Raw genomic sequence first — 26191 nt, 5'->3', positions numbered from 1 at the left:
TTTCACGGCTCAGCGTAAACCCCGACGATTGAATCCAATCCGAAAAACTGGCCTCGCTGCAGTTTTGTGACCCTGATAGGCTCGAATTCACGAAAATTGTGGGGCAATGTGGAATCCAGTATGCCTTGCGGGCACGGAGTACAGGGGGCGCAGATGTTGCTTCCGCTGCAAAGCTAAGAGGGCGTGGGCGAATCAAAAACAGAGAGTCCTCTTAGACGTGGAGCGACAAAGCTTCGCGTATACCGATCAGAGAACCCAGTCGGCCAATGGCCGATTGATGACTTCGATCCTCCCAGTTCCTCAGTTTGGTCAACCAGCCGGTTCTGAGCCGTGCGTGGGGTGTTATTGTTCAGCTCGTTGCCTTTTTTGCACACGCTTCACCTGCTTTCCTAATTATTTTAGGCTTTCTCCTTGCAAGATATATGTTTTTCAAAGGAACGTATGATATATCTAGTAATAAAAAGTTTATTCTATACCCAAAAACAAGGATGCCCGGGTTCCAACTTCCTTGCTCTTATCCGCAGCCAGGCCAAATCCAGCTCACTGAAAGTAGCATGACTTGGAAGCTCTATGTATGAAGCACATCACAATGTGATAAGGCAATTTCAAGGTAAGAGAACCCTACAAGTGTCTTATAATAAAGTTACTCCTAGAAAGGGGGAAGCACGGCGCTGACCTAAGAAGGAGAAAGGTGCAAGAGGAAAATTAAACTTTCAAGGTGCCATAAGTGGCCTAATATCATAATGTATTTATATTTTAAGAACACAAAGGTTACAATTTCCTAACTTAGCAAGCCAGATACACAACATCAAACGCCTCACATAACAGAGGTTCCAACCTCAACTTTCTGCAGTGTTTGACTCAGGATTGATCAAGATAGATGCAGATCAAATCAACCCAGAGAATGTGGGAAGCAGTTGGGAGCACCGGAGCCACGAGGAACTAAGGTGATTACAGAAGGAGTGTACCCTACAGGTTTATATACAAAGGAGTGAGCTAGACAGTAAGCGGTTAGTGGGTACGAGCAGGTGATGGAGTTTAGCTGAGTTCGTGAGAGCTCCGTAACTGCAAAAAGATTGCGATTTGCATTGAGATGGCGAAGGGAGATATGCTTGAAGTAGAGGTTACGCGTTACGTATTATTCGGTCTCTCGAAAACTACGGTGGTGGGACGGAGAAGCAGGAGTTGGTGTTTGGGAGCTGGAGGGATTGAGATAGAGTGGGACCGGAAGGTTAGAGTATAGCCGTGGCTGTAGTTATATCATCAACTCCATACACTTACATCTAGATTTTCTACTCGGGCGGCAACAATTTCTTTAGATATAAGACCATTGCCATTCGTTCAGTGAACTAAGGGGAAATCCATATACTTGAATTATAACGACTTTGGACGGAGGATATAAACTGGATTCACTCGGGTTTTAGTCCTTGCTTAACGCCTTTTGCATTAAATCTGTATTAGCAATGGGGTTTTGTTTCAGAGAGTCAGGTTCCTGAAGTAGTATGCTAACGGATTGCTTAGCATTTATTTGTTACGGGTGATTTTTCTCTTTTTTTACAAGTTCTCGACGACTCCAGGACCAGTAGAACAAGAAGCATACGAGAGTCGACGGGATAGTAGCCACAACCCAAATCCATATCCCAGCAGTACTATTGAACCAGGACTTATCCTTGAAAAAGGGTAATGCGAGGATAGCCTGGTGTTGGTTATAGTATTAGCTTAGAATGGCGAATTATACACCCACAACTAGGGCAACAATTCACTTACAGCAAACGATGTGCCAGGAAGGAAAAACGCAGTTAATAGGGCGATCTAAGTAGTGCATGTCAGAATGGTAGAGGATCGATAAAACAATTGAGTCTTGTAAGCCTACCGTTTTCATCGCGACGCTGTCTTCCATCATCTTTTCAGAAAGTCTTTGTGATTGAATTGCTACTTGGCGCGAGGCTTCGGTCTCTTGTTGCGTCTGTTGAAGTATTTTAGCCATGTCTTCTGTCAGTCGTTTGGTTTGTGTTGCCATAGCTAAAGATTGTGCTGCCTGCTCTTCCGTTGCCTTTAGAATCTCTTGCATTGCCTTGCTATTCTGGACAAGGAGCTGATCGTTGTGTGCTTGGGTGTTATCAACTAGCTGCACTTCATAAGAATACATTTCGGGGACTTCTTAGACGGGATAGACTTGCTAGAGCAAGGATATTGTCAATTTTGTGCTGCAACTCGTCCCTGAAAGTGGAGATTGCTGCAGCATGAGATGCTGCCTGGTCTAATTCTTTCACCGCCCGAATAAGGGTGTCTGCGCTTCTGACCCCGTGTGCGATAAAAACTGCATCGAAAGCTTCATTGTAGGACTTGATGTCACTGATGATCTCAGAAAGCGAGCGTAGCTCAGAGCCATAACGGTGAAGGTGTGCAGCCATGCAGTGCAGAGACTGGTTTATCTCCGCGTTCGTGCGATGTAAGTCCTCATTTGTGGTGTCCTGGAGGAGTAATGTTTCCTCCTACGCATCAAATCAGGATCTAATGTCAAGGTGCCTACTAGTATGATGGAAGTCCTTACATATGCGATAAGCTGGTCATTAAAGCTATTCAACGAATTGTTCCACCATCTTAATACGCTGACGAGGACCGCAATTTGCAAGCCAAAGGGATCTCGACCGAAGTCTCTGTTATCGCAGTCTCGATATATATCTCGAAGTCGAACCATTGGCTCTTCTACGATCTTCTTCCATCGGCCGTCTTGAAAATTTATGACAAGGGCAGAAGCGTGCTTTGTAGTAGTGCGGAAAAGATAATATACTGCGATTTTAGAGCCACGGATGTCGACCTTAACAGGTCTAACTTGAGGCAGATGCAAGTAGTTTGCTGGGTTCATTTGACCTCTTCCTTTAGAGATAGACTCGACTTGGACTCGTACGGGAAAGAAAACCCAAAAATCGAGGTTGGCATCTGCCATTTTCACTGGAATTGATCGTGGAGACGGATGATGTATGTGTGCGAGATTGTGGAGGAAGGACGTTGACAAACCTAGCCGAGAGCATAGTAAGTCGAAAGCCTGTCTGGAAAGTTGTAATCTATTGGCATCCTTTGGCCAGGGGCCTATAGCAGGGACAAGACATCGATTGATGAATCTAGAGCCGACGACATGTAAGACACGAGTGTGAAGGGGTACAGCCATGGAGGCTCACTCACAACGTCGTCATTTTCGTTGCATCGATGACCTGTGTACACCTCGACGAATTAACATTTGAGGTAATTCATGTGATTGAAACACCAAATAGGCGAAAGTGGAGAAGAGAGAGCCACTAAAGCTAGACGTTACATTCAAGAAGTTCTCCAGCCCTGCATCATCTAGCAATCTGTCCACGCAGGCTAATCGGCGTAAGCATCGAATTTGAGGCACGGGCGACACACTGTAGCGCACTAACCTCCCTGATTATTCAGGCCGACAATCCTCAATGACGTCTCTGAGGCTAGAAAAGTGTTTTTAAACACATCAATGCTGCTCTTCAAGAAGCGATCATTCTTCCTAGGTCAAATGTTAGAAATTTCTGTTTGTCGTGCAGACGAAATGGGAAATAACCACATATTGAACCCAGAGCTTATCAACTTTCTCAGCGTTAAATCTATCTCAGTAGTCTTCAATACAGAGGGAGCGTTTATAAAGAACTGCTTGCTGGCCAGCCTAAAAAGGAAATTAGAAAGGAGAAGAAGCTAAGTCGAGCTGCCTATGTTTGCATTGCTTAGTATCACGGGCCAACGCGACATCAGAACACTCTTCATAAGCTAAACCTATCTCGGAAATTTGGAGCGAGAGAGATAGGTGCCTAATTCCTCAGCCTTCTCAAGGCGGGGTTTTCTTCCGCTATGGTCACACAATCTCGACGTTGGGTGCCGGTAATGGTTAGTGGCCAGCCGAGCGAGGATAATCTTGACTGAAACTGATTCAAGTGATTGGAGGCCAGGGTTGACTTTCGAGGAGTGCAAGACGTCATCCAAGGCGACGAGGTTGCATTTACCGAATAAGGGCGGGGGGGCTTTCCTATTTAATTCACCGGTGAGGGGAGCTAAGGCGGAGACCATGATAGCTGACAGCCGTACGACTGGACAAATTTATCACTCCACTAGTCTTGCAGCCGTACAGTGTTTGGTTTAGAACTTCAATGCGAGAGCCCAGCTCTATCTTGCAGCTACTGCCAGTGTGCCTCAACACATTCCACACTACGGGTTCAAGTTAACAGAAACGGCCCCTTCACCCAACACTCACAATCGATAATGGCGCAATATTCAAAGCAGCCTCAGCAGCAGATGCTGGGCTCTCTACCTATGGCCATCGCCCTCGACAAGTCCGGAAGCACGTATGGCAAGACATTGAAGACGGAAATCCAGGTTGTTGAAGAGCTTTGCCGACTTCGATTCGACACCAACAAAGCACCAGTTCACCTGCTACCATGGTCTGGCGAAGCCCTGGATCCTATTAAGTTGCCCGACGATACCGAAATGATGATGCAACTTCAAGGTGAAGGATTGACAGATCCATCGGTGCTCTATTCATCTGACGATTGCCTGGCCGCGTTAAAGTCATGTGGAATATGGTTTCTCTTAACCGATGGCCAGATATACGACAGCCTGGTGGAGAACTTCGCCGTGAAGACAAACGAAGTCTGCCTCCAGGGCACGCCCTGCGTTATTATTGTCTTCGGCGATGCAAGTCGTAGCCGCCCTGCAGCCTCCAATATTTCCGTTGGCATTGCCATATATGCGGTTGTGCCAGATTGCTTATTCCTGTTTCACGACATCCCTACCGGAATCGTACGAGTCATGCAGGCGAAGGGGAAGTTCAAAGAATTGCTACCGACTACAGGCCACGACCAAATCCAACCTGTGGTGACTAAGTACACTGCTTGGTCTGAGTTACCTAGATTTTCGTACCAAAGCCTTTCGGGAGTTGGCCTTAACGAAGCCCGTCAGTTAAAAGCCGACGAACTACAACTACAAGGAGGAGCCGTGGTCAAATTGTCTGACTTGCTCTCTGGCAAAACGGACCCAGGAACTGTTGAACAGATTATGAAGGATGACGATAATCTCAAAAGCATCGTTCTGGCATCGATGACGAGAGGGACCGGGAAAGATGTGGAAGCATGGCTACAAGCCCAACAAATGCCTCTCCCAAAGAGAACAAATTATCCTCGGGATATAGGTGGTAGAGCCCAGCGGGCTATCGACAATCTTTTAGAAGCCCTTAGATTCAATGCACCGGCCGACGAGCTGAGTAATTTACGGGCCGAGGCCAGGTCAGCTCACGAAAACAACTTGAAGGAATTCTGTAGAACCTTTAACGATGAGATGAATGCCGAGATGCCGTATCGAAAGATGAATAACAGATTACGGCAAGGAGTGATTATGAATAAACTGAAAAGAAGAAATGCTTGGGAGGCTCTTAACGTAGGCAATGATTTAGACGAACCGGATACCCACGAATCCACTCTAATGAGAGAACGCGACAACGCGGACGGTCTTGATGTAGTTTGCCTCCCTGGGTTTCGCCGACGAAAACCAGTTAGCGAATATAGAGGGCAATGCATGCTTTGTCACTCAACTTCCGTCCTCACCTTATTGCTCAAGTCCCCTCCAAGGGTCACGACAGAGAACTTTCCGCGCGAAGGAACTTACGCTAAGCTAGCCTTCCCACTAGCCATGGGAAATTTTGCAGAGATGGATTTGCTCTCGTTCTTCGTCTGCTGCGATGCTTGTGCATTCCATCTCCAACGCGTGGGGGTATGTCCGTACAAGGACACGATCATTGGCGCCTTGTGCCTTGTGTGCGTGGGGAGCAATCAAGCTACTTGGCTCGAAGGAATCGACCAGGCCGTGAGGGGACGGTTCGACATCTCGGACTTGCTCAGCATTTGTGTCGCCATCATCGACAAGAAGTTGGTGGAGAACGAAGTACGTGAAGCGTCTCTTGAGGAAAAACAACTCTTTCGAGGATGTGGACAATGGGCCATTCGCAATCTGGCCCAGATTACGGAAATTCCGTCGACACTCAGTGCTGCGTTTGGGAATGAAAAGGAAGCAGTAACAAAGACAACCCTTAGCAGTTTGCTTTCCACCGATCACTTTGCAAGCCCGGGCAATGTCGACAATGTGGACTTGCTTCTCCTTCGATATCCCATTCCAGGTTTCATGGCTCTGCTGAGGCTGCTGTCTCTACTTTATGTCCAACCAGATCAAATGCAAACTTTGCTCTTCCAACGCGTTTTGTTCCATGTCACGGAACTGTACATATCTAAAAAGAGGTCGGGGGATCTACAACTTCCGACCATGAACCAGATTGGAAAAGTGGATATACCCGTCTCAGAGCTCCTCTCGCACGATCTTTTAGACCCCGAGAGCTTGCAATTACTGAGAAACCAAGCGGAATTTGAAGCCATAGAGCGCCAGAGCGGCCCGGCCATGGCCGTTTTCCTCCACCATCTCTTAACATACGGTCAGGTATACCCCACTCCGATGGCTTGCTTCAATGCATTGAAAGTTAGCACAACAATGAAAAAGGTCATCCTTATGCCACTAGCCATTAGCCCTGGCCTCGCTGCGGACTTGATATCCCAGATGTGATCTATCACTCTGAGCTTCGTCATTCCTTTTTAAGTCAGTTTTTGTTTATATTACTTCATGGAATTGGGTAGAGGGCACGAAAGAGGGCGAAGAAGCTCTCAAATGTGTTACTATCTTGATAGCTAGTTAGGTCTCCGGATATATTTGATTAATGCAAAACCCGCATCTTCCTGTGCTAGGTACAGTGGCCGATCGTTTCCCCCAAATAAGATTTTCCCTCCCGAAACTCCCGTCTTATATGTAAAATTACAATAGTGGTTAACCCATATATACAATTTCCTGTCTGCGCTAAATTAACGAGTCATTGGTTAAATTCGGCGGGTCACTGATCCTGTGTACACTGATCCTGCGTACGAGTACGTTCCGAGAACCTCTGGAGGATCATGAGGGGCATCCCCAAGTCCTGAGAAGACAGATAAACCGTCATCGAATCCGACAGCTACCTCTTCATCAACATCCGGATTGCTACTGGCACTCAACAGCGATTCCCCTTGTTGTTTTTGCTGCTGTTCCAGTTCCGAGCTCGTTTGTGCAAGCGACTCTAGCCAAGCGCTAGTTTCTTCCCGCTTATCTTTCGTCCCAGTGGACGCACGACCATCCGTGCCCATACCTTCACTGTAAAGGTTGCCTTGATTGTGGGGTACTGTCTCAAGCCCTTCCGTCTGCTGCTTCGTGGGTGCGGTGCTGGCGGGACGCGTTGCTCGCGCCAGAGACTGGGAACTCACGACCGTGCTTGACATCACACTCGTCGGCACCGACAAATGCGACGTAAACGGACTTCGAGAGTTTCCCACTCTAGGACGCAGAGTAATTGTGTTGCTTTGGCTCGCGGTGGGAGACGACGTTTTGAGGAGCCACGACGAGGGGAACGAGGCCGAATATTGTCCCGGCGTCGTCGTGCGACCTTGCCGCGTCGAGCTCGGTGGCTTGTCTAAGTCCCCCGAGGCAAAACTGGACGTCAGGTAAGGATTCAGCGACGTACATGGCCCTTGATTTATTTCATTGGGTTGATGTCTTGGAGGGGTTAAAGGCGGGGACGAGGGAATGGTGGTTGGTGAGCGGGGGGGAGCCGTGCGATAGCCTCCTGTCTCGATTACCCAAGAGGTCGGGAATGATGCCATCGGAGAAGTTTATCGTGTCGCATGAGGGACGTCAAGAGAATGTTGACAAATTTTTATGTCGTTGTAGCCTGAGAACGGCGCCCAGGCCCCATTACGCTTAGAACACTACAGGGCTGACATTGGGTGGTTGTCCTTTGCTATTGGATCGTTAGATGTGTGGCTGCAGTTGTGCCATTCAAGGAACCACATTTGGGAAATGCGGTGCTGGTAACATCAACTCTAGACAGCGACCTCATCCTAATCTGCTTCCCGCTGCTAGATGGAGTTGGTCGTAGGAAATGCCGCGATGAAGAGAGGGATTAATGTCGTGATAATCTTCCCGAAGGACGGCAGGCAAGTTCGAAGGTTACTTGGATGACGGTACGTTAAGACAATCTTTAACACATTGCTTGCAATTATCCGTACACAAAAGTAGAGGCTGATCCAAGGATATATACATATGCAACAATACATGCTTCCAAAAACGGTATTATCACCATCATTCACCCTCTAATATTCAACAGGCTAAGAACTATAATACTACTGAGTTGTACCTAGGCAATAAAGATCTGGATTTAGAACGTATCAACATTGTGTAGTAAAGTGGGGTAAACAAACTCTCTATATATGTGCGTACTATTACCGTGAACAGCTGAAATACTCTTCGAGCCAGGATTACATGCAGTCTCTAATCACCCTGTGTCTACCCGTGGACAGTCGTATAGTCTAACAATTGCTCCGAGCCTAGTATATCTATTATATTAAAGCTGTAATGAACGCCTCTCACTATTGGCGGGCTACGAGGATTTAGCTACGGTACTAGGCTAAACCTAGGTTCAGTTTGCATCCTATTACTCAATCAGTTATATTACTTGGTTCCAACTTATAGGCTGCTCGTACCTTGCACCTAACTACAAACTCCATGTTGACAACGCTTTCTACGGCAATTTCTACAATGTATTGAGTGAAAAGTTCGTCGTAGTCCACTGCCTAGATCACCGCTTCCAACAAGAGTAGCTGCACTGTGCAGCGCATGATTACGGCTTCGTTGAGATGGGATACAGCTACCATACCCCTTGTCCTTGCCATTAATCCGTTCCGTGCCTGTCTCGTTATCCGTTTCGGTAAAATTTCGCTATAGGAATGCTTGGGCTACGACGGCGTTGCGTAGAGTGATCCTCTCCCTTTGGTAGACAACTCGTTTCGGCTACCGCTTTAGAAGGACAGAACCGGACGAACTAGAGCCAGAACCGCGGGCGCAGTGATTATCCCAATCTAGCAAGGAGAATGAGGGCGTGGTTGTACGTATATGCCCCGAAAAAAGCAAGTCCATCTTCAGATCCCTCACTGAGCCCTCTTGTGCTTCAAAATCCCCTAATGGGCTCCCAGGCTGGTGTCGGTTCATGCAGGGGTTCTCATTCACCGAAACAGCTACATGCTCAGAGGAGGCTATCGTATTATTACAACATAGACCAATGAAGGGGATCGGGTCGCTTTCAATCCTATCTTAAATGCGACCACAAAGCACCTGTTTACTCTTCCGGTAGCATACTTCAAATCTAATCTACCGGCCCATTGGTAGTATAGTCAAAAGTTGAAGGGATATAAACCAGGAGTCCATGACGGACATATTCAGATGATAACAGGCCGACTGGGTGCCATTCTTTTCGAGATGATCATGTAAAGAAGCGACGGGGACACTGAAAAGAGACGTCCACATTTCCAAGAAGACGCACCCCAATGACCAAATGTCTGAAGAAGAATTCCTGAGCGCATACTTGGAAACCTCTGGAGCAGCGTAACATGGCGTATGTGGTGTTGAGCCCTATATACTACTACCGTCCGAGCTAGTCCAATCTCGACTCAACCCGAAATCTTTCCAAATACGAGATGCTTTATGGACAAGAATGTTCCCCAGTTGTACATCCTAGTGGTAAACATTCATATGGCTCCAGAATAGAGGGAGCTATTGCCGAACAGCAAAAGAATGTCCGTAGTAGGGGTCCAAACTTTGCTGAGAACAAGATTCTGTACCTTTAAAAACTCCCACCTTACGCCTGCATCTTTAATTGCCGACGGGAGATTTTGCCATGTGAACGGAAGAGAGAGATCACTCAGGCTCTCTCGGATGAGGCTTTCCATGGCTTCAGCCAGATTTATCATACGCAAGATGAGGTATATGCGAGGCAGCCAGATCCAAGCACTCTTGCCAACCTTGCGGAGACCTGCGGTAGAAGAAATGGCTTCGTCCGTGAATAGCCAGTATATTGCCGTTATTGCGGGGTAGGGTGTTGAGAGGAGAATCAGATCGGTAAGGGTTAGTAGTGTCTCAAACCCTGGTTCCATGGTGGAGGAGCTAGTGCTTTATAATACTGTAAAGAGCATCAACCCTCGACCATCTACTGGATTCTCTTTTGCAGTTTGTTCTTATTACAAGAAACAAGGGCTTTAAGATGCAGTTCTCGTATGGCTGTATTATGAGGGTAAGCGGTTGCAAGTATTGCGATTGTTTTCTCAAGATTAGGAGTGGAAGTTTAGCAAGGTACTTGCGAATTCTTGAACCTTTATCTAGGATGAATAAACCGACTTCACAATTGCTGGCAAATGATAGTCCTTCGAAGAATAACTAACTAGGAACCTTAGAAAGGGAACCCCCCTATCCATTAATGCTCTTTCCTCCTGCAAGAGTTAGCGCATCCTTGTGTCCCATACTATTGGCCCTCAAGCCACGATATCTCTCCTCTGCCGTTGCTCGTTGATGTAGCTTCTTTTCTTATATATTTGTAACACTTGGCTACTTGTAAATTTGTATTACACCTATAATTATGAGACAAAAAACACTACACTTTTAATTTACTACTTTGTTTTAGGGGTCTTAACTAGAAGATAACGCTGCCGTCCTTTTTTTTATTAGAAAAAGGCGTATGTTATATCTGAAAGAAGAAGGTCTTATAAACCACACAAGTATAAAAATCATTTGCAGCTTAAAGTAAGAGTAATCTTGTAACCGGCAGTTTCGTCTACAAAATCGGAGATGGAATTGGCTGTGCCGTAAAGGAAATCTGCATCTACGCCGCCGAAATCAACTACATGTCAAAAGGACTTCAATGCATCAGGACGGCTTAACTTGATTGAGTTCTCAGTAAGGTCTCTCTCACGTGGCAAGTCTCTCAGCGGATATTTGGCGGATTTGCGAACACTTTCTCAAGCCGTTCAAATGCCATATTCACACCCCTTAGTGTATGCTATTGCGAGAGCCCTAAGAAATCGCCCTAATTCGCATTATGCATCAATGGATTTTCTGCAATAAGGTAAATTTGATCTTCTACCCGGAAGCCTTGCGGGTCAAGATGACTCTTAAATACCATGGCGGTCTTGGTTACGCTTTAAAGCGATAAGAGCCAGCGTAACGTCTAGTAAGTCAATAAGTACTTAATTTTGGAAGTCTCGATCCACCATAGCATCATATTCTTAACATCTTCTAAGTCTACGCAACTCCATATCAGCCTCTTTAAGGCTCTTTCCTTACTCTTTGAATACTAGTGAGAATTGTCCACATAGATGATGGGACAATTTCTGAAGGCTCTGTATCCCCATCCCGGCGATTCCTCACTTCATGACATCAAGATGTTTCTTTTCCTAGACCGGTTTAAAGCAATTCGAAAGAGACTCTAGGACGTTTGCGATTAGGATGGTAAGAGTATGCTGTCGGGGTTTTTTTGACAGTGCTTCGACACGACTCGATTCGATTTCGGTTTCATGACATGATATGAGCCTGAACGAAGCGTGGACGCCGGGTAATAGAACTTCCCCTGGATGAATAGTAGCAGGTTAAGGACTATGGTTATGGCAGCAAGGCAGCAAGGTAGCAAGGTAGCAAGGAAATATCGGGATGGAGCTGGAGGGAATGTAGTGGCAAACCCTGTGACAAAAAAGCAAGTGGGTACTGAGCGGGTGATAGCTTCTAATCTGGCCATCATACGTCTGTACAGCGGGAGAGTTGGGGCTTAGCATGATCTTTATACATTCAATCTCGGTATGTTCCAACCTCAGAAGGCACCTGCAGTAAACGACCTAGGTGGTCTCAAAACATCTCTCATAGGTATGCATACACACATGAAGACCCATCCCAAATTACCAATACATATACAGGGAAGCACACTTAAGACGCGCCCCATCTCTTCCAAAAACGCCATAGCATATCATCGCCGCCCAACCATCAATATCAACAAAGAAGCTCAACACCCCTCGAATCGCTTCAAATCCACTCCCCTTCATACACTCACTCATCATCCTCATCGTCTGCAACCCGTTCAAAAACCAATTCTACATCCTTAACCGGATGCAAAAGGACACCAGGCAGACACATTCTCCCCTCGCCCTCCACCTCCTCCTCCTCCCCCCCATCATTATCAACCTTATACCCGAGCCACCTCTTCCACAAATTCGGCGCAAACCCCGCATCATAGTACCACGTAGTGCCCTTGAAATTATGCTGGCGTTCATCACTAAAGATAGAGAGTCTCGCTCCCCCCGACGCGCCATTCCGCCCGTTATTGAAGATTGCGGCGAGATATTGCACCGGCCATTTCCGGTCGATAAAGACGGGATGCGGCGCAAATACAGCCTTGAGACCATGGTGTAGTGCGCAGGACGCGGGCCACATTTCGCTAAACATAGTGTGCCGATGGAGCGATTGTTCTCTGTGCATAGTCTCGAGAAGTCTGCGACTAAGACGACCAGAAGTATTAATAGCGGTTCGACGCGGGGGAAAGCCTTGGCTGCGGTTGTAGCCCGTGACGTCTTCGGCGAGAATCCAGTTTGTGTGGTCGGGGTCGAAGAGAGGGTTGAAAACGATGAGATCCGCGGGTTCGTTGACACCCCATTCGTATTTGTCTTCGGTGGAGGTGGTCGGGGGTATGATGGCGTCGTCAAGTTCGATATCGGGGTAATCGTAGGGGAGTTCGGGACCCCATATTGGCTTTTCGGGTTTCTGTGTTTCGGCTTCAGGCATGTGCGGATTCGGGGGGAGGTGCGAGGACCAGGTGTTAGCTTTGCTGTTTGTTCCATGCTCAGTTTGCACGCGGACCATGTGTGAAAAGTCTTCCCAAGAGCCATGGGTTGCAGGGACATAGAATCGGGAGTTCCGCTCCCAGAGTCCCTTACGGGGCTGCTTGTCGGCCCACTGAGCGACTTGGCTGAAGAGATGGTAGTAGTGGCCGGTGTATCGAACATCCATTTCCCACTGCCAGAAGAAGTCGAATTCGGGATGCTGGTGCGCGAAATACGTGACGGGCATGAAGGTAGAACGGTAGGCACCATGAACTGGGAGGTCGCGAAACTTGGCCTCATCCACGCCAGCGTAGATGAGACTCATTTGCTTCTCAGACCAGAGAGTTCCCATCCCCTCAAACTCCGGCGGCAAGGAGTTATTGAGCGTTTCCTGGTAAACTTGGTCGTCGGCCCAGATCTGCTTATTGTTGTCCTTGACATGGATCAAGAAATGCACTACATATTCACCACCGGACTGAATACTGAGTTCGGATACGAGAGCGCGGAGGAACATGATATCTTCGTCGTCGTACTTGTAATCCCACCACGTTCTGATCAAAACGCAGGTGCGAGGGAGCAGGTTTTTGTGTTGTGATTTTGGCTGAGCGCGGACGGTGCCATTGGTGTACTTCTTCCCCACTTCCTGCTCTTTTACCGGTTCCTCAACATCACCGATCTCGCCAGATGTTGCATTGATGGTCTCATCCTTTGGTCCCTTAGTGGCCATGGTTTGGAAGAAGTGATTGCGTCCTTTAGGCTTAGCCTTGAAGCGGAAGCGGTTTTTCTCCAAGCAGCGGTCCTGGGCCGCGCCCCACTTTACATGTTGGAAATTGACTTCAGGGGTAGCTTCCCAGACTTTCTCAATGCCTTCACGGTCTCCTTCCATTCCAGCACCGGTGCCGCCAAGCTTCCTACTGTAGCCTAGGCCATATGGGCCTAATCGTCCGAACCGTTCAAAGCAGACGTCCTTGCGAAGACCCAAAACATCGTAAGAACCTAAGATATTGTCCGGTTGGCCATCCGGCACGCCCTTGTACGCCCTCAAAGACGGGATCTTAACGGTATCGTTGACGTCCAAATAGCACGTCTCCACCGGTCCGTACTGGTCCAAATATTTCAAACTTTGGTAGTCTGGGTACGGGGTAAACACATCCCCTAGTGGCACAGCCCCATTTTCCGAACGCTTTTCGAACTGTGCTTCGTCCTCCTGCAGTTCTCCTGTCTTACCTGGGGGTAAGTCCGGGTCAATATCCTCCTTCCGCGGATACTCGGGCACATTCTTATCCCTCGCTTGTAACGTCCGTATCCCGCCATGGTACCGCTTCAAGAATGGAAACGCTTCCCACACGTGCGGCGGCGGCGGCGGTTTATTCAGCCCTAATTCCACATCCCTTGCCGACGCCCAACCCATTTTCATTAAAAACAGAACGAATAATATTAAGGTGCTCGCTATGGCCAGACCAAAGTATCTCGTGAACGCCCGCGGATTCCTGTAACTGTATGCGCTGACGGTCGGTTTCGTTGTTGACCGCTGTCTTGTATGCAACACGCCTGATGATACTCTTGATGAGTATGGGGAGGATGTTGTGGAAGAGACATAGCTCTCGTCGTCGTCGCTGTCGTACCGCTTCTCGTTGTAGATGTCGCCGTCCTCGACATCGTGTGTCGGCACCTGGTTGTAGGATTGTAGCTTCCGCTTTGCCACCTGTAGTGGCCTGAAGTTAAGCATTGCGCGGTATGCGGGTGGTTGTACCAATAATTATGACATGTGGCGGAGGGTGTCGAAAGGGGGAGCGAGAAGTGCGAAGATGAAGGGGCTTTCTCAGGCTATCTTCTTCTGCCTGTGATCGAGTGAGTGGGAAGTGATTCGGGTATATTGCGAAGAAACACGACGTTGAAATTGGTAGGAATGGGCGGGAGTAGTGGTGAGAGCTTAAGAGTGCGCAGTGAAAGCGAATGTTGTGTGTGGGGGTGCTGGATTTCGCGGGCGGGAAGGATCCGCGCCAAGCCAACGACGCCACAAACACCGCCGTTGTAACAGGCAACCAGCCAGCCAGCCAGCCAGCACTCGTCGCCACATCATCCGTATCTTAACCACCACAGCCTACACTAGAATGTCCTTATGTTACATTCTATTAAAATTATTAAGTAAAGTAATTTTTATAAGTCTTTGCTAGACTTTTAATAGTTGCTAAGTAAAAAACTTAACTTATTTATACAGTTCTATAGCAGCTTTATAGGCAGCTATTTGCTTATTTTTAAGCTTATTTAATTTTTCTATAATGTGTAAGAAAGTTTTAGTTATGCTAGAGCTAGACATTAAAAGTTAGGTGTTTACTATAGTTTTAGTTAATGCTTGTTAAGAAGAAGGTAGTTGATTTATAACTGTGACGATTCGCATGAATCGTTCCATGCAAAGTTTACCCGACGAACCTACATCGAAGGTTCCTCGTATCTGACCCGACCCTGCCCTAGTCCCTGCTGTGCCCCTATTCCCCCAAGTATTTAGCTGCACCTCTCCCCTTAGCTAGTTTAGTAGTTTTCTGATATCCTTTGTACAAGGCCTATAGGTGTTAATGGAATTCCCAGGTTTCTAAGTCCCCAAGCACTCCTATATACCTCTGAGTGGATTCATACCGCATTCGGACCCGTTGTCTTGCCTGCGCCGTTACAATAACAAGGCAGTAACATCTAGAGGACTAAGATGCTAGCTGTATACATAGAGGTTTATGTTAAGCTTAATAAGTAGAAACTAGAGAGCAAAGAGATGCTTCTAGGTAGTAGAAGCAATAGATAACACAAGTCGCTACCAGCCCCGCTAGCTGCCTCACACTCAAACGGCTATTTCGACCCAATGGTCAACTCTATCCCGCGGCAGCCTCACACCTATTCGGAGATCCCTATTTATCCTCTCCCAATGCCCGTAGTCAATGAGACCAGGTCCATTGTACACATTGACACGACTCCTCTCAGACGGAGGCGCTATTCTAATGTTTCTATCCGGGAGTCAGGAGAACGCGAGGTCTCAGTTGTGCAAGAAGAGTTGCATATCGTGTGGAGAGACCTGCACATTTCAGTGCAGCCACCGTCCGTAAGGATTGTATAGGTTGTAGTCCATGAGACTACGAGTCGCGATTGAGTCCAGAGCGCAGTTGAAGATGTTTGGCGTAGTGCCTAATTGCGCGATGTAGCGTGCGAAAGTTGAGATAGGTATAGGAGCTCCAGTATATTCTAGGGATTTTGAATTCCGTTTCTGGAGACCTGGTGGGGTTTTCTGTGACGTCATTCGAAAGATTGCTTCGTCTCTTTTGTGATTGCACACGGTCACGAGAAAGTGAGTGAATGGCCGAGCTTGTTTTCGTCAGGGCATTGCACGCTACGCTCTTCATAATGCACTTTCTCCTTTAACCTCCCCAAAGTCTATAGTGTTGCTGAATATGCACTCCTTGTTTTAACCAGTTTCAACACAAGCAAAAATATCTTGGGGCTAAAATCTCCTCCCACTCTTGCCCAGCTCCTATTTACCAGTAGAAAAATATGCGCACAGTCTCTCAATTCAATTCTCCCAACAATTGGCACTCTCTCCGTTGTTTCCTTGAATCCGTTTCTCAGGTTCTCCATGTTCTCGCAATTTCTCATCCATACTACCCACCTGCAATCCCCGCTCCGCATCAACGAGGAGGATCCCGCCCCATGTCCATATGCACACCTCATCTCCGTCAAAGGTACTCCGCGGGGGCGATTTGGAATCTGCGGGTCCTTATTGAAAAGTACGCGAAACCCAGGATTTCTGGTCTTCCGCCTCGTCTTCGTCTTTACATTCCTTCCACATCTTGTTCTTGGCGACGACGCGATAGCACCTAGAGCAGGAATTTTCACTCGTAAATTGACTTTCGATACCTCCTAGGTAGCATGCTGTGGGCCCGCTAAACGCGGCGCATTTCAGCAGGCCGAATACGCCCGGACCGGACATGCGCGCTGTGTGTGAGAATGGAAGCCACTCTAGTCCGAGCCCCATCTTCCTCCATCCCACTTCATTAACCATCTCCCCAGTTCCCGTTCCATAAACGGACCCCATCTCCCATTTACCAGCCCTCGCAGCTGCCGGAAGCCCTGGCCATACCAAAGGAATACTCCCCGCTCTACTCTATCCTAGACTCTAGTCCGAAATATGTCCTCGAACCTGGGGCGGTCGCAGGTGGGAATGGTGACGCGAAGGCTAGAGACAGGACGGGAAGGTGGACGCGCTGGCCATTCCTTCTCGTCTTCTCACTTCTGATCGCAATTATTTCAGGGCTAGCAGGTGGCTTCATTGGGAAAGCCATGCAGACTACTTCGAACAAAACAGGAGCCGCAAACATTGCCAATCCCAATTCTAGTCCAGCTGAAACATCATGTGCACCCCCACCCCCACCAGAAAACACCACCGAAACCCTCAGCCCTAGTCCACAGCAAAACACCACCACCCTCCTTGCAATCCCTACAACTGGCTGCCCTACCTCCAACAATCAAACACTCTTCTCCACCATAACCACAGTCTCCTACACCCTTCACTGCGCTATTGACTGGACCGGCTCCGACCTCGTCGCTGCCCTCACACCCACCCTGTCCTCCTGCATAGAAGCCTGCCATACTGTAAACCAATACAATGCTACGGATGGGAAGCTTTGTGTAGGAGCCTCGTTCGTGCCTTCGTGGGTCAATGCCTCCTTAGCGCTGCTAGAATCTGCGAGGCCGAGTAATTGTTTTTTAAAGTATAAGGCTGACGCTGGGGGATGGGCGGCGAATAAGAGGGGGGTAGAGGTTGTGGCGATTTGTTTGGAGGGGAGGTGTCCCAAAGGCTGGGGGTAAGGAGATGGGATGGGAAAGGAAGGGGAGGAGGAGGGATGAGGTCTAGTGGTTAATACCGCCAAGAGGTTATAGGAGACACCCTCTAGAACTGTTTATAATATCCTGCAATGGAAGCTGTCGCATGCGCTGCTCTCGTGTCAGGATTCAGAATTAGCGTTTCATACTGTCCGAAAGTGGCGTGTAAGTAGTTAGCCTGCGTGACAGCCATCCCCTCTCCAGCGCCATGTCATTCATTGACCCTCCCTTCTTACCCCTCACTACCCTCTCGACCCCTGCTCAACCTGCGGACACCTTCCCTCCTAACAAACTCCAACAGCCTCCACGTCGATCACTTTCATAATATACCCCTCTACCTTATACGTCAAGAAACAGTTACTTCGTCGATCTACCTATATCAACGCCACTGCCGTATTTCCCCACGCTAGCACATACGCAGCTCATACACCCGCTTTATTCGTCGCATTGTATTGATTCACCGTGTGCCGCGCTTCTATGCATTCCTCCACTGAGCAAGCCAGCACGCTAGACATGTCGGATCCGACCCAGTCGACGTTGTAGTATAGTCAGTGCATGACGCCAGCTGGGTTAGACGGCAAGACCTGTCCGCTTAAGCTAGGGCAGCCGGTCGAAGGAATTGGGGATTGAGCGAACTAAGGTTGCTGTGGTTCCTATTGCCTGTTGAACTTATGAGCCTGACAGACAGGTTTCAAATCTTCAGATAATTGATTCTCGTCTATGCGTACGATATCGTAACGCCGGCGCACAAGATCGAGCTGGAAAAGTTGAAAGGAGAGAAAATCGACGAATATAGGGCGGTGCATACTTTTCAATGGCTGTTTGGGGTCTCTAAATTGGACCTAAAGGGTACAGTGGGGTGTTATTTGCGGCGCACCCCTCGATAATGTATTGTAAAAACCCGCGTGCAGGGGGTTAGGTGGATGAGGAACAAGAGGGGGGTTGGTACCAGGTACTGCTACTTTGATACGAGCTGAAGGAGACTCCTAGACAAGGACGTTTGAGTATAGTGAGAGATATTTCCTCGGTTATTAAAGCATATTCCCCCGCCAATAAAATCGGTCTGGGGTTTAAAACCGATTTATACAGGTGCATGTTTAAATACCCAATCCATGAACAATGGTGAAGGTACTAAAAAGTTCCTAATAAGGTGCTAAGGAGTCGCGTTCGTCCTGCTAGACATAAGGGATCGAGGAGATGCAAGCGGGTAATACAGATGACAAAGTTCGAGAACTCGGAGGTGACTTTGTACAAACATCAAAAGGGAATGCAATTCATTGAACAAACTAGAATGAAAACCTTTGCAAAGGATGGACACTGAGTGTATTGGAAACCTTCGAACTCTCAGATGCTTCCAAGCTCTATTGTTGTGTTCGTGCAGCTTGATCGTGGTGGGAAGAACTTGAGTTGATTGATATTCCCTCTTTTGCCTTTGCGATTTGTCCCCAATGCATGATGGGGTTGATGCTCTGAGACCCTCTATAGATAGCTGAAAAGTGAAGAAACAGTAGTCTGTCACCATAGTTCCTCTCACCCTACAGTAAGAAATACTCAGCATTACTTTCATGTTCATTGACGATAAGGCGCAATAGCCTGTCAACGTAATTTCTACCCACAGCCTCGTAGCATGTCAATAAACATATCTCAGCCTCAGTTTCAATAATAGATTCGATCAGCGTAACCTCAGGTATTCTAGCAGTTAAAGTCACTGGGTTTAAAGTCGCCAAAGGCCTCTTCGAAATCGCTAATGGTATTGGCTATGCGGGAGGAGTTGCGCACTTATGCTAATAAAATCGATTCCTTCTCTAAGTTCCTACAAATAACCCAATTCAAAATATAACAAGGCGAACATGATACTTCAGCGTACAAGGAAAATATTCTCTAGGATATCGTGGGAATTCATGAACGTGTTCCTGAGCCAATGGTAAATATCCAGAAGGGTAAAATATCCTACAGGAGGGTTTCCGCAACAGTCTCAGGAAGCTTCGGGATTGAGGCTCTGATTAAGTGGATGCTAGGCAGTAAGGATAAGTTGTTGTTCTGTCGAAGTGTGCTGAGAGAGCATCGGTTGCTGGATACGACCCTTGGGTTGATGATTCTTCACTTGACTAAAAGCCCAGCTCTCAGAATGTCTGGTAAGTGACTGTCCAGTGGGTTTTTTTTCTCATGAACTGTTATTAGCAGTCTTTAGTATTGTCCAAAATTTCTCGAGAATTCGACGACGGCGATCAGGAATACACTCAACCACTCGAGTGAAGTTTGCATCGAAGGAACACGACAGGCTCCAAGCAATGGCTTCATTTACCCAAGGATCGCGCGGCTCATCCAGCTCGAGCGGTACTAAATACTGTGTCGGAAAGGTCCGCTCAACCACCGAAACGAGGACAGATCTCGAGTACTCACTTTTCAGATGTCTACGGCCCGGAAACGATATTTCCAGAGTTCTGGTCGAGGGCCGTCCAACCTGGATGGGCAATCGAAATTCCGTTCCACATGTATTCTCTTAATCGAAGTTACTTTAATCCGAGGGTCTTTCCCCGGAGATTTATGGTCACTATTCAGGCTCTAGGTGATATTTAGCGCCCTTAAAACCCATAATTCCAGTTTGCGGCATCAGCCAGATGTTGCAATCCATTTACTATAGTAATTGCCAGCCACATCTACCATACCATGTTAGAACCTGCAATGGCATCACTGTAGTTATGGGACGTATGCGGTTTACTGATATATGCGGCTCTTCAACCCTTGCACAAACTGACGGGATAGATTGGATCAATCGTAAGCACGAACGAATCCACTCCCCGGAGACTTCTACGGCTATCCCAATGGCCTTGATATGCTCTGCAATATCTTAGTTCACGTCACGCGTCCCCTTTTAGACACTGAGCGGTTTCCCATGCACTTATGCTACCTGGGAAACTACTTATAGCCCCGACGTTTTGTCGTTCCCGCCCGAGATTGGGCCTATGGTTATAAAGGGGTAACAAATAGTAAGGATGGACGGTATGTCTGGTTGAATATATACAACATGGCTTTTGAATTTCTGCCAGACCATGTTTAAGTTGCAATATTAATATCTCCTTATGAAACCCCCAACAGGCCGAAATATGACTTATCGGTGTAGGTACCGACGAACTTAACAATATGGCAGTGGTTCCGGCTTCAGGATCCAAATTTCGTCAAGAAATCCTTCGACGGCAGTCTTAGATGAATTTTCAAACAGTTGTTTACGGCGGATCATTTGCGTGCATATCCCTTGAAGAGAGTGTAAGGTCTGACGATCCCGAAAGAGCTCAGAGGTGACTATGGGGTGTACGAAATAGGAACTAGCCTTAAAGAGTGAGTATTTCACTCGTACGACGTGATGTGCGATAGCGGGCTCGAATTCAGGGAAAATTAATCCAGCGCTTCTTACTTAAAGTCACAGTTCATAGGGTGATCTGACACAATCGCTCCATCAAAGTCGCTTAGCTGTTGAAAGTATTTAGAAAATGGGTATAGTAAGGTCTCGAGCTATTTAACCCATCCGATCATCCCACACACACTCAACATCAGCTCTTTCATCTCCCCTCCAGACTCCCCCTACCGAGTTCCTCGCTGCAACCGCAGCGCGAACATCGGTTCCAAGGTCTGGGGGTCCGGAAGCCACGACTTGTGTCCGGCCCTCTGAGACAGTTTGGTCGATGAATTTATGAATAACTGAAGATATCGAAGGGCGCTCATGGTTAAGATACGAGATGCTGAACATGGGGTGCGGTTTTAGCAATTCTCGGGGTTCGTGATAATGGCCAGTTGCCGAGGCTACGGATGATGTTGACGAGATATCCATATCTTTTTCTTGGGCTGGCGGCGTTGCAGTTTTTGAAGAGCGCGTAACGAAGATCCGGATCCGGAAGTGTTTCGTAGAGTGTACTACATGGTGAGAAACATTTCTTATCTCTTTGATGTCACCATCCGAATCCTGAGTGGTAGATGGCGGTAGTCCAAGCTGGGATTTCAGAGTTAAGAGCTCCGACGCAATCCAAGTGAGATTCTCAACGTGCCGAACCACCCAGACCATTTCAATATTCTGAGCATGGGAAGATGGGTCCGCGAGTACGGCCCTAATAATGGGAAGCGTGAATGAGATGCCGGTTCCACCAGCAATGGCAAGAATATTCGAGACTTCATTGTCGACAACTGAGCATCCATATGGACCAACTAGGATAACAGGCGTCTGGAAGGAATTTTCGTCCTCCCTGCAGCTGGCTTCAGCTAACGCAGCAAGCTTTCCCGTTTCGCCGCTACGCGCTCTGATGATGTAGGTATGTGTTGGTGGCACGAGAGCGGTTGGAGGTACCGATGCAGGCGTAAACGGATGAGACTGCCAGATACTCAGAGATGGAAATGTGAGATAGTAGTGTTGGCCAAGCTTCCAAGGCTCATGATTATGCGTAAAAGAAAGGCGGAGAATAGTTCCACTGGGGTCCTTGAATACGTCGACCCTGGATTGGACAGTGCGGAATCCTAGGCCACTGTTACCATCCTTGTATCCAAGATGTATCAGACACATTCGTAAAATCCGAAGCCCTAAGTCGATGCCAAGAAGTCCAAGAGAGGCGATCATCCAGCACGCCAGTCGGGACCAATGACCCCAGCAGGCCCCTAAATATAGCCCAGCGACCACGAAATGGGATTTTCGAAAGAATTCGTACCCAGTCCATCGAATCACTCTTCTCGTGCTGAAAAGCCAGAGGAAGGTGATGAAGCCCTGCGCCACAATACCCCACACCATATATGTTTGTTTAATAAAGTTGTTGTAGACCTTTGGTTGCGGTTGATAGAGCCTCCCTTCTATGATAGTCCAGCCAATGGTGTGAATGAAAGACTGGATAAGAATGATACGTCCAATCCACCGATGCAAGAAATTAAAGTGCTGATACGGTACTCCAGTCAAAAGACTGAGAATGGAGTCTCGAGTGGATAGGGCAATTGTGAGAGGCGTGAGTGCGTACGCCATGGCGCCAACACGGTCACTGAAGCCCCCAAGTCCGGTTCTGGTGTTGAACTTGGTGCTATTTTTGACAGGAGTAACCCATGTCTTGTAGACAATGCCCACGAACCTGGATGTAGTTAGCATGTACTTGCAATCTTGCTTCGAGGAAATTAGTTACGAGAATATCGTGAGATAAACGCAGAGTATTGCTAATATCAGAATTTGTAGTCTCGTTGTGTTGGGAAAGAAGCCTGGTAGGGCCTCAGGGAGGAGATATCGCCGGGTTCCAGAAGCCAAAGATCTCCAAATTCGATAGAAGAAACTTTGCTTGTTCCTTCCATCATTTCCTGCTCCAGAGGTCCTCCGATGGGGTCGAAATAGCCTCACAAGGACGACGAGAAGAAGTATTCCACCAATAACCGCCCAAAGTATGAATGTGTAGAGCATCGACACGGTGTGCATCCAGTACACTCCATCGAGGTATTCACATGATCCAGGATCGTTCGCACATGGTACAACTCGGCTCGGATATCCCCAGTAATACTTGACACTCTTCGCACCGTCGTGATTTTGAATATGCTGGCGAGCCAGAAGGCGGGTGTCTACCTCGTTGAAGACGGCCATGATGTTTTGGTATAAGTGAGCCCATGGAGAGCATTAAAATGCGACGTAGGCAAGAATCGGTTCTAATCCACCTTTAAATGCAGGATGCAAAGATTGAGCACGTTTTGATGGTCACGCAGCCAATAGGCCTGCCAAGCCGCTCCTCCGTTCCTGGATTAATGGGGGCTCATCAAGTTTGTGGCCCCTTGCCTTCATCCAATTGAAGAGAGACTCGCATAGTGGTCTGCGGCCATGGCAGTATCGCTGGTGTGGCACTTGTGTGGCATTTGGCACGTCTGTCCGCCCCTAGGGCCTGATTCTACAAGGGTCGAGGCGGTGCGACCGGGTAAGGGCCAATGTGGGGAACGGCAACAGGTTGCTCCTGGCAAGAAACGTGCTCAAACTAGCGCAACAAGTGCAACAGTTCATAGAGCGACCAGAAAAGGCACATGTTCTCATATGAGATGGAATTGAAGATGAAATCTAATATCTCGGACGTTAATAACCGTGGAAAACGTAGATAGTGCCGTAACTTTGGAGCAAAAGGGAGATAACCGCGATCCTACTGCAAGGTAAAAACTCTCCTGTCTGAACCAGTAAAGACTACGAGAAAGTTGTTGAACTAGGTTCAAGCTTGGGAGGATCAAGCAACTCCCGAGATATTGGTGTTCCGAACGGAAAGTTAGAGGACACCGCCAAGACCTGCAGACTAGCCGGTGTCTCTCAGTTTTCGCACGTGACCATATATCACGTGATCTTGAGTGAGTGAACGTACATCCTTGGATAGTAACCTGTTCAGGACTAGCGTCTCTCTCTTTAGGACTAGGTCTATTTTACCTTATATTATAGTGCAATCAACCTAGTTTGGCTCCTAATTGACCGCTCGCATCTCATCTCTATATGCCCTATATCGTCTATTAAGCGCTGACCGTGCGATATCAGTGGGCGGTATGCAATGCGATTTCTATCTTTAAGGTAAGAAGCGAAGTATGAATAGCGGGAACAGCCTGGTCATTTGCCTGTGTGATCGACGGCTGTGGGGACTATATGGCGGAAGTGCGCTTGTCGATTGAGGGGAGTTTCAGTGGCCTGAGAGTCTTTTCTGCTGTGCCTTGCAAACTCCAGTTGCAGCCAGAATTTCAACTAATATCAAGAAGTTGTGCATAGGTCTTGCACTACCAAGCCCTTGGTGTGCACAACTAAAAAGGACGAATAACAAACTTCAAAACTAGAACATAGCCATTTAGAATCTTAAGAAGATATTACAAAAAGTCAAGACAAAAAGAAAGAAACAATGCTGTTTACGCAGAAGATTGCTAGGTTGCATAAGAATATCTCTTGTTTTAGCACTACTGCAGCTTTTAGCCATTGTTCTCCTGAAATTCTTGACTGTGACCGGCTTTTTACAATAATCCATCAGCCCTCGCGGTCGCGGTTAACAAACAAGCACTAGGATCCTGATTTAACTGCTGGATCGGACACCCCCAACAACACCGACAGGGTTATGCACAATTTCCAAGTCTTCAAAATCCCCGCGAATTCCTAGTATTCGGAGCTAAATTGTCTTTGAATCTCGTCAGCTTCACTCGAGATCATGAGCCAGACTATTACGTTGCTGAATTCAATCTTTCAAAAAGTGCGAGACATACCATGAAGCAACATAGCCATTCGACATCGAGTCTGCTACTTGCCCTTCCCTTCTGTACTTCTTCCATTGACCCATTTCCAGGGCTAGAAGAGGCCGAGCGCATATGCATGTCGCCGAACACGTACGTATTACAAGGTTAGAGCTGATTAATGGTGGAGGGAATGGAGCAGTCAATTAGGTGGTGAGAGGCGACCTAGGTAGATTGAGCTGAGGTGTAAGGTCTCTAGAGCTCGAGAGGGCTTAGAGGTAAATATATAGTAGCTAAAAGAGCGCTAGTCCTACACAGGAAAAGGGTGAGAGGTGAAGGCCCACATTCACCCTGTGTGGGTCACGTGCGACAGTATGGAACATAACGAGTAATTTATACTAGAACTAATGTATCACAATTCCTTCCAGCTACAATTAATTCCAAGAGAATAGATTCTAGTCTCATAAAATAAAGTCTGCTTCGGGTTGTTTTCTTTCCCAGATAGCTGTATGTCCACCGAAGGGTGGGCTGGCAATAACATTAGACACATCGCTGATGGATTCTAGACATGGGTTGAAGTTAGATTAGATAGGCCGCTGGCCGTCGAAAGGCAATTAGTTTTGGAAAACAATACAATGACATGCCTAGAAGCTCTAGCTACTCTAACGATCTTTAGTAACTGCAATCTCCAGTTACCAAGCCTTAGTTCATCGAAACCGCCTTTCCTAGTGTGGGAATACAAGCCAGCCTCACCCACCATCGCATCATGTGAAAGATTGTGTCAACAAAAAAATGGAGAAGACCGGAGACCATCCTAGCGCACAACCCTTTTTGGGGCTACTCCCCTAGTATAATTGGTCTTGCTCTAGGGTTTAACCTGGGGAATAATCGGTATTAGTACAGCGTCCTCAGTGGATGTAATCTTCGCTATATATCTGGGAAAATGCCTGAGAACCTCGACAATAGACTCGGCACTTCATCTTGTCATCAAAGTTCTCAGCCCTGCTCTACTCGTTGTCATAAACTGTGTAATGCAGTGCCATACCAAGTGCCGTTTCTTTTGCCATTCATCGTCTTTCTCATGTGAAATGTGATAAAACTCCTTTATATGGTATTGACAATTCCGCCATCCTACAAAGCGTCGTTAAGCGCCATCAAAGATATCATTGCATCGTTTTTGGATTTTTTAAAAAAAGCAGATGACCAAGTGGAGGAGGCATGGTAGCATAGCTGCACCCTTTGCATCTGGTCAATAAGGAGCCGCCAGAGGGGTTTTCCATAAGCGAAATTTTAATAGTAGATTTATTTTTTAAATGAAGATTGTAGAAAGTATTTTTGCTTGCCACAAGTAGGGGTTGTGTCTCTGT

At 47.4% G+C, this 26191-nt stretch overlaps 8 protein-coding genes across 8 annotated transcripts; 3 read left to right on the top strand and 5 right to left on the bottom strand.

Annotated features, from left to right (window-relative positions):
- Positions 1 to 1531: 1531 nt before the first annotated feature.
- On the bottom strand, positions 1532 to 2869 carry BDR25DRAFT_327593 (uncharacterized protein; the record flags this gene model as incomplete). The annotated part of the gene is made up of 5 exons (XM_033692342.1): positions 1532 to 1696; positions 1768 to 1812; positions 1874 to 2128; positions 2181 to 2495; positions 2555 to 2869. The coding sequence occupies 5 exons, from the start codon at positions 2867 to 2869 to the stop codon at positions 1532 to 1534; spliced, it is 1095 nt and encodes a 364-aa protein (XP_033543727.1).
- Positions 2870 to 3493: 624 nt separating this feature from the next.
- Positions 3494 to 8226, top strand: BDR25DRAFT_358945 (uncharacterized protein; the record flags this gene model as incomplete). Its single annotated transcript, XM_033696016.1, has 20 exons — positions 3494 to 3631; positions 3766 to 3817; positions 3844 to 3901; positions 3946 to 4051; positions 4083 to 4121; positions 4151 to 4193; positions 4229 to 6608; positions 6686 to 6718; positions 6792 to 6866; positions 6914 to 6933; positions 6970 to 7012; positions 7052 to 7141; positions 7196 to 7288; positions 7323 to 7534; positions 7575 to 7666; positions 7693 to 7749; positions 7801 to 7856; positions 7900 to 8004; positions 8059 to 8093; positions 8162 to 8226. The coding sequence occupies 20 exons, from the start codon at positions 3494 to 3496 to the stop codon at positions 8224 to 8226; spliced, it is 3792 nt and encodes a 1263-aa protein (XP_033543726.1).
- A 1050-nt stretch (positions 8227 to 9276) lies between these two features.
- Positions 9277 to 9513, bottom strand: BDR25DRAFT_235764 (uncharacterized protein; the record flags this gene model as incomplete). The annotated part of the gene is made up of 1 exon (XM_033685524.1): positions 9277 to 9513. A coding segment is annotated over one exon (237 nt), but the record flags the coding sequence as incomplete, so codon positions are not given.
- A 140-nt stretch (positions 9514 to 9653) lies between these two features.
- On the bottom strand, positions 9654 to 10058 carry BDR25DRAFT_317138 (uncharacterized protein; the record flags this gene model as incomplete). Its single annotated transcript, XM_033691654.1, has 1 exon — positions 9654 to 10058. One exon carries the CDS (start codon positions 10056 to 10058, stop codon positions 9654 to 9656), a length of 405 nt encoding a protein of 134 aa, XP_033543724.1.
- Positions 10059 to 10984: 926 nt separating this feature from the next.
- BDR25DRAFT_395447 (uncharacterized protein) lies at positions 10985 to 14708 on the bottom strand (the record flags this gene model as incomplete). Its single annotated transcript, XM_033698374.1, has 9 exons — positions 11999 to 14708; positions 11930 to 11949; positions 11829 to 11873; positions 11761 to 11795; positions 11552 to 11729; positions 11383 to 11524; positions 11284 to 11320; positions 11145 to 11251; positions 10985 to 11096 (listed from the first exon to the last, which is right to left on the bottom strand). The coding sequence occupies exons 1-9, from the start codon at positions 14491 to 14493 to the stop codon at positions 10985 to 10987; spliced, it is 3171 nt and encodes a 1056-aa protein (XP_033543723.1). The 5' UTR covers positions 14494 to 14708.
- Positions 14709 to 16973: 2265 nt separating this feature from the next.
- BDR25DRAFT_376418 (uncharacterized protein) lies at positions 16974 to 17615 on the top strand (the record flags this gene model as incomplete). The annotated part of the gene is made up of 1 exon (XM_033697444.1): positions 16974 to 17615. A coding segment is annotated over one exon (642 nt), but the record flags the coding sequence as incomplete, so codon positions are not given.
- A 3532-nt stretch (positions 17616 to 21147) lies between these two features.
- On the bottom strand, positions 21148 to 23052 carry BDR25DRAFT_235753 (uncharacterized protein; the record flags this gene model as incomplete). Its single annotated transcript, XM_033685523.1, has 2 exons — positions 21148 to 22732; positions 22784 to 23052. The coding sequence occupies 2 exons, from the start codon at positions 23050 to 23052 to the stop codon at positions 21148 to 21150; spliced, it is 1854 nt and encodes a 617-aa protein (XP_033543721.1).
- Positions 23053 to 23252: 200 nt separating this feature from the next.
- BDR25DRAFT_358939 (uncharacterized protein) lies at positions 23253 to 25642 on the top strand (the record flags this gene model as incomplete). The annotated part of the gene is made up of 18 exons (XM_033696015.1): positions 23253 to 23274; positions 23328 to 23486; positions 23519 to 23631; positions 23673 to 23731; positions 23806 to 23969; positions 24151 to 24156; positions 24206 to 24264; positions 24294 to 24399; positions 24574 to 24599; positions 24662 to 24753; positions 24789 to 24886; positions 24938 to 24977; positions 25015 to 25053; positions 25143 to 25183; positions 25253 to 25282; positions 25326 to 25347; positions 25391 to 25402; positions 25435 to 25642. 18 exons carry the CDS (start codon positions 23253 to 23255, stop codon positions 25640 to 25642), a joined length of 1296 nt encoding a protein of 431 aa, XP_033543720.1.
- Positions 25643 to 26191: the final 549 nt, after the last annotated feature.

Source organism: Lindgomyces ingoldianus (assembly GCF_010093535.1).
Source record: "Lindgomyces ingoldianus strain ATCC 200398 unplaced genomic scaffold BDR25scaffold_31, whole genome shotgun sequence".
NCBI lineage: Eukaryota > Fungi > Ascomycota > Dothideomycetes > Pleosporales > Lindgomycetaceae > Lindgomyces > Lindgomyces ingoldianus.
The sequence above is the reverse complement of the archived record's forward strand: the minus strand, read 5'-3'. Positions and strand labels throughout refer to the sequence as shown.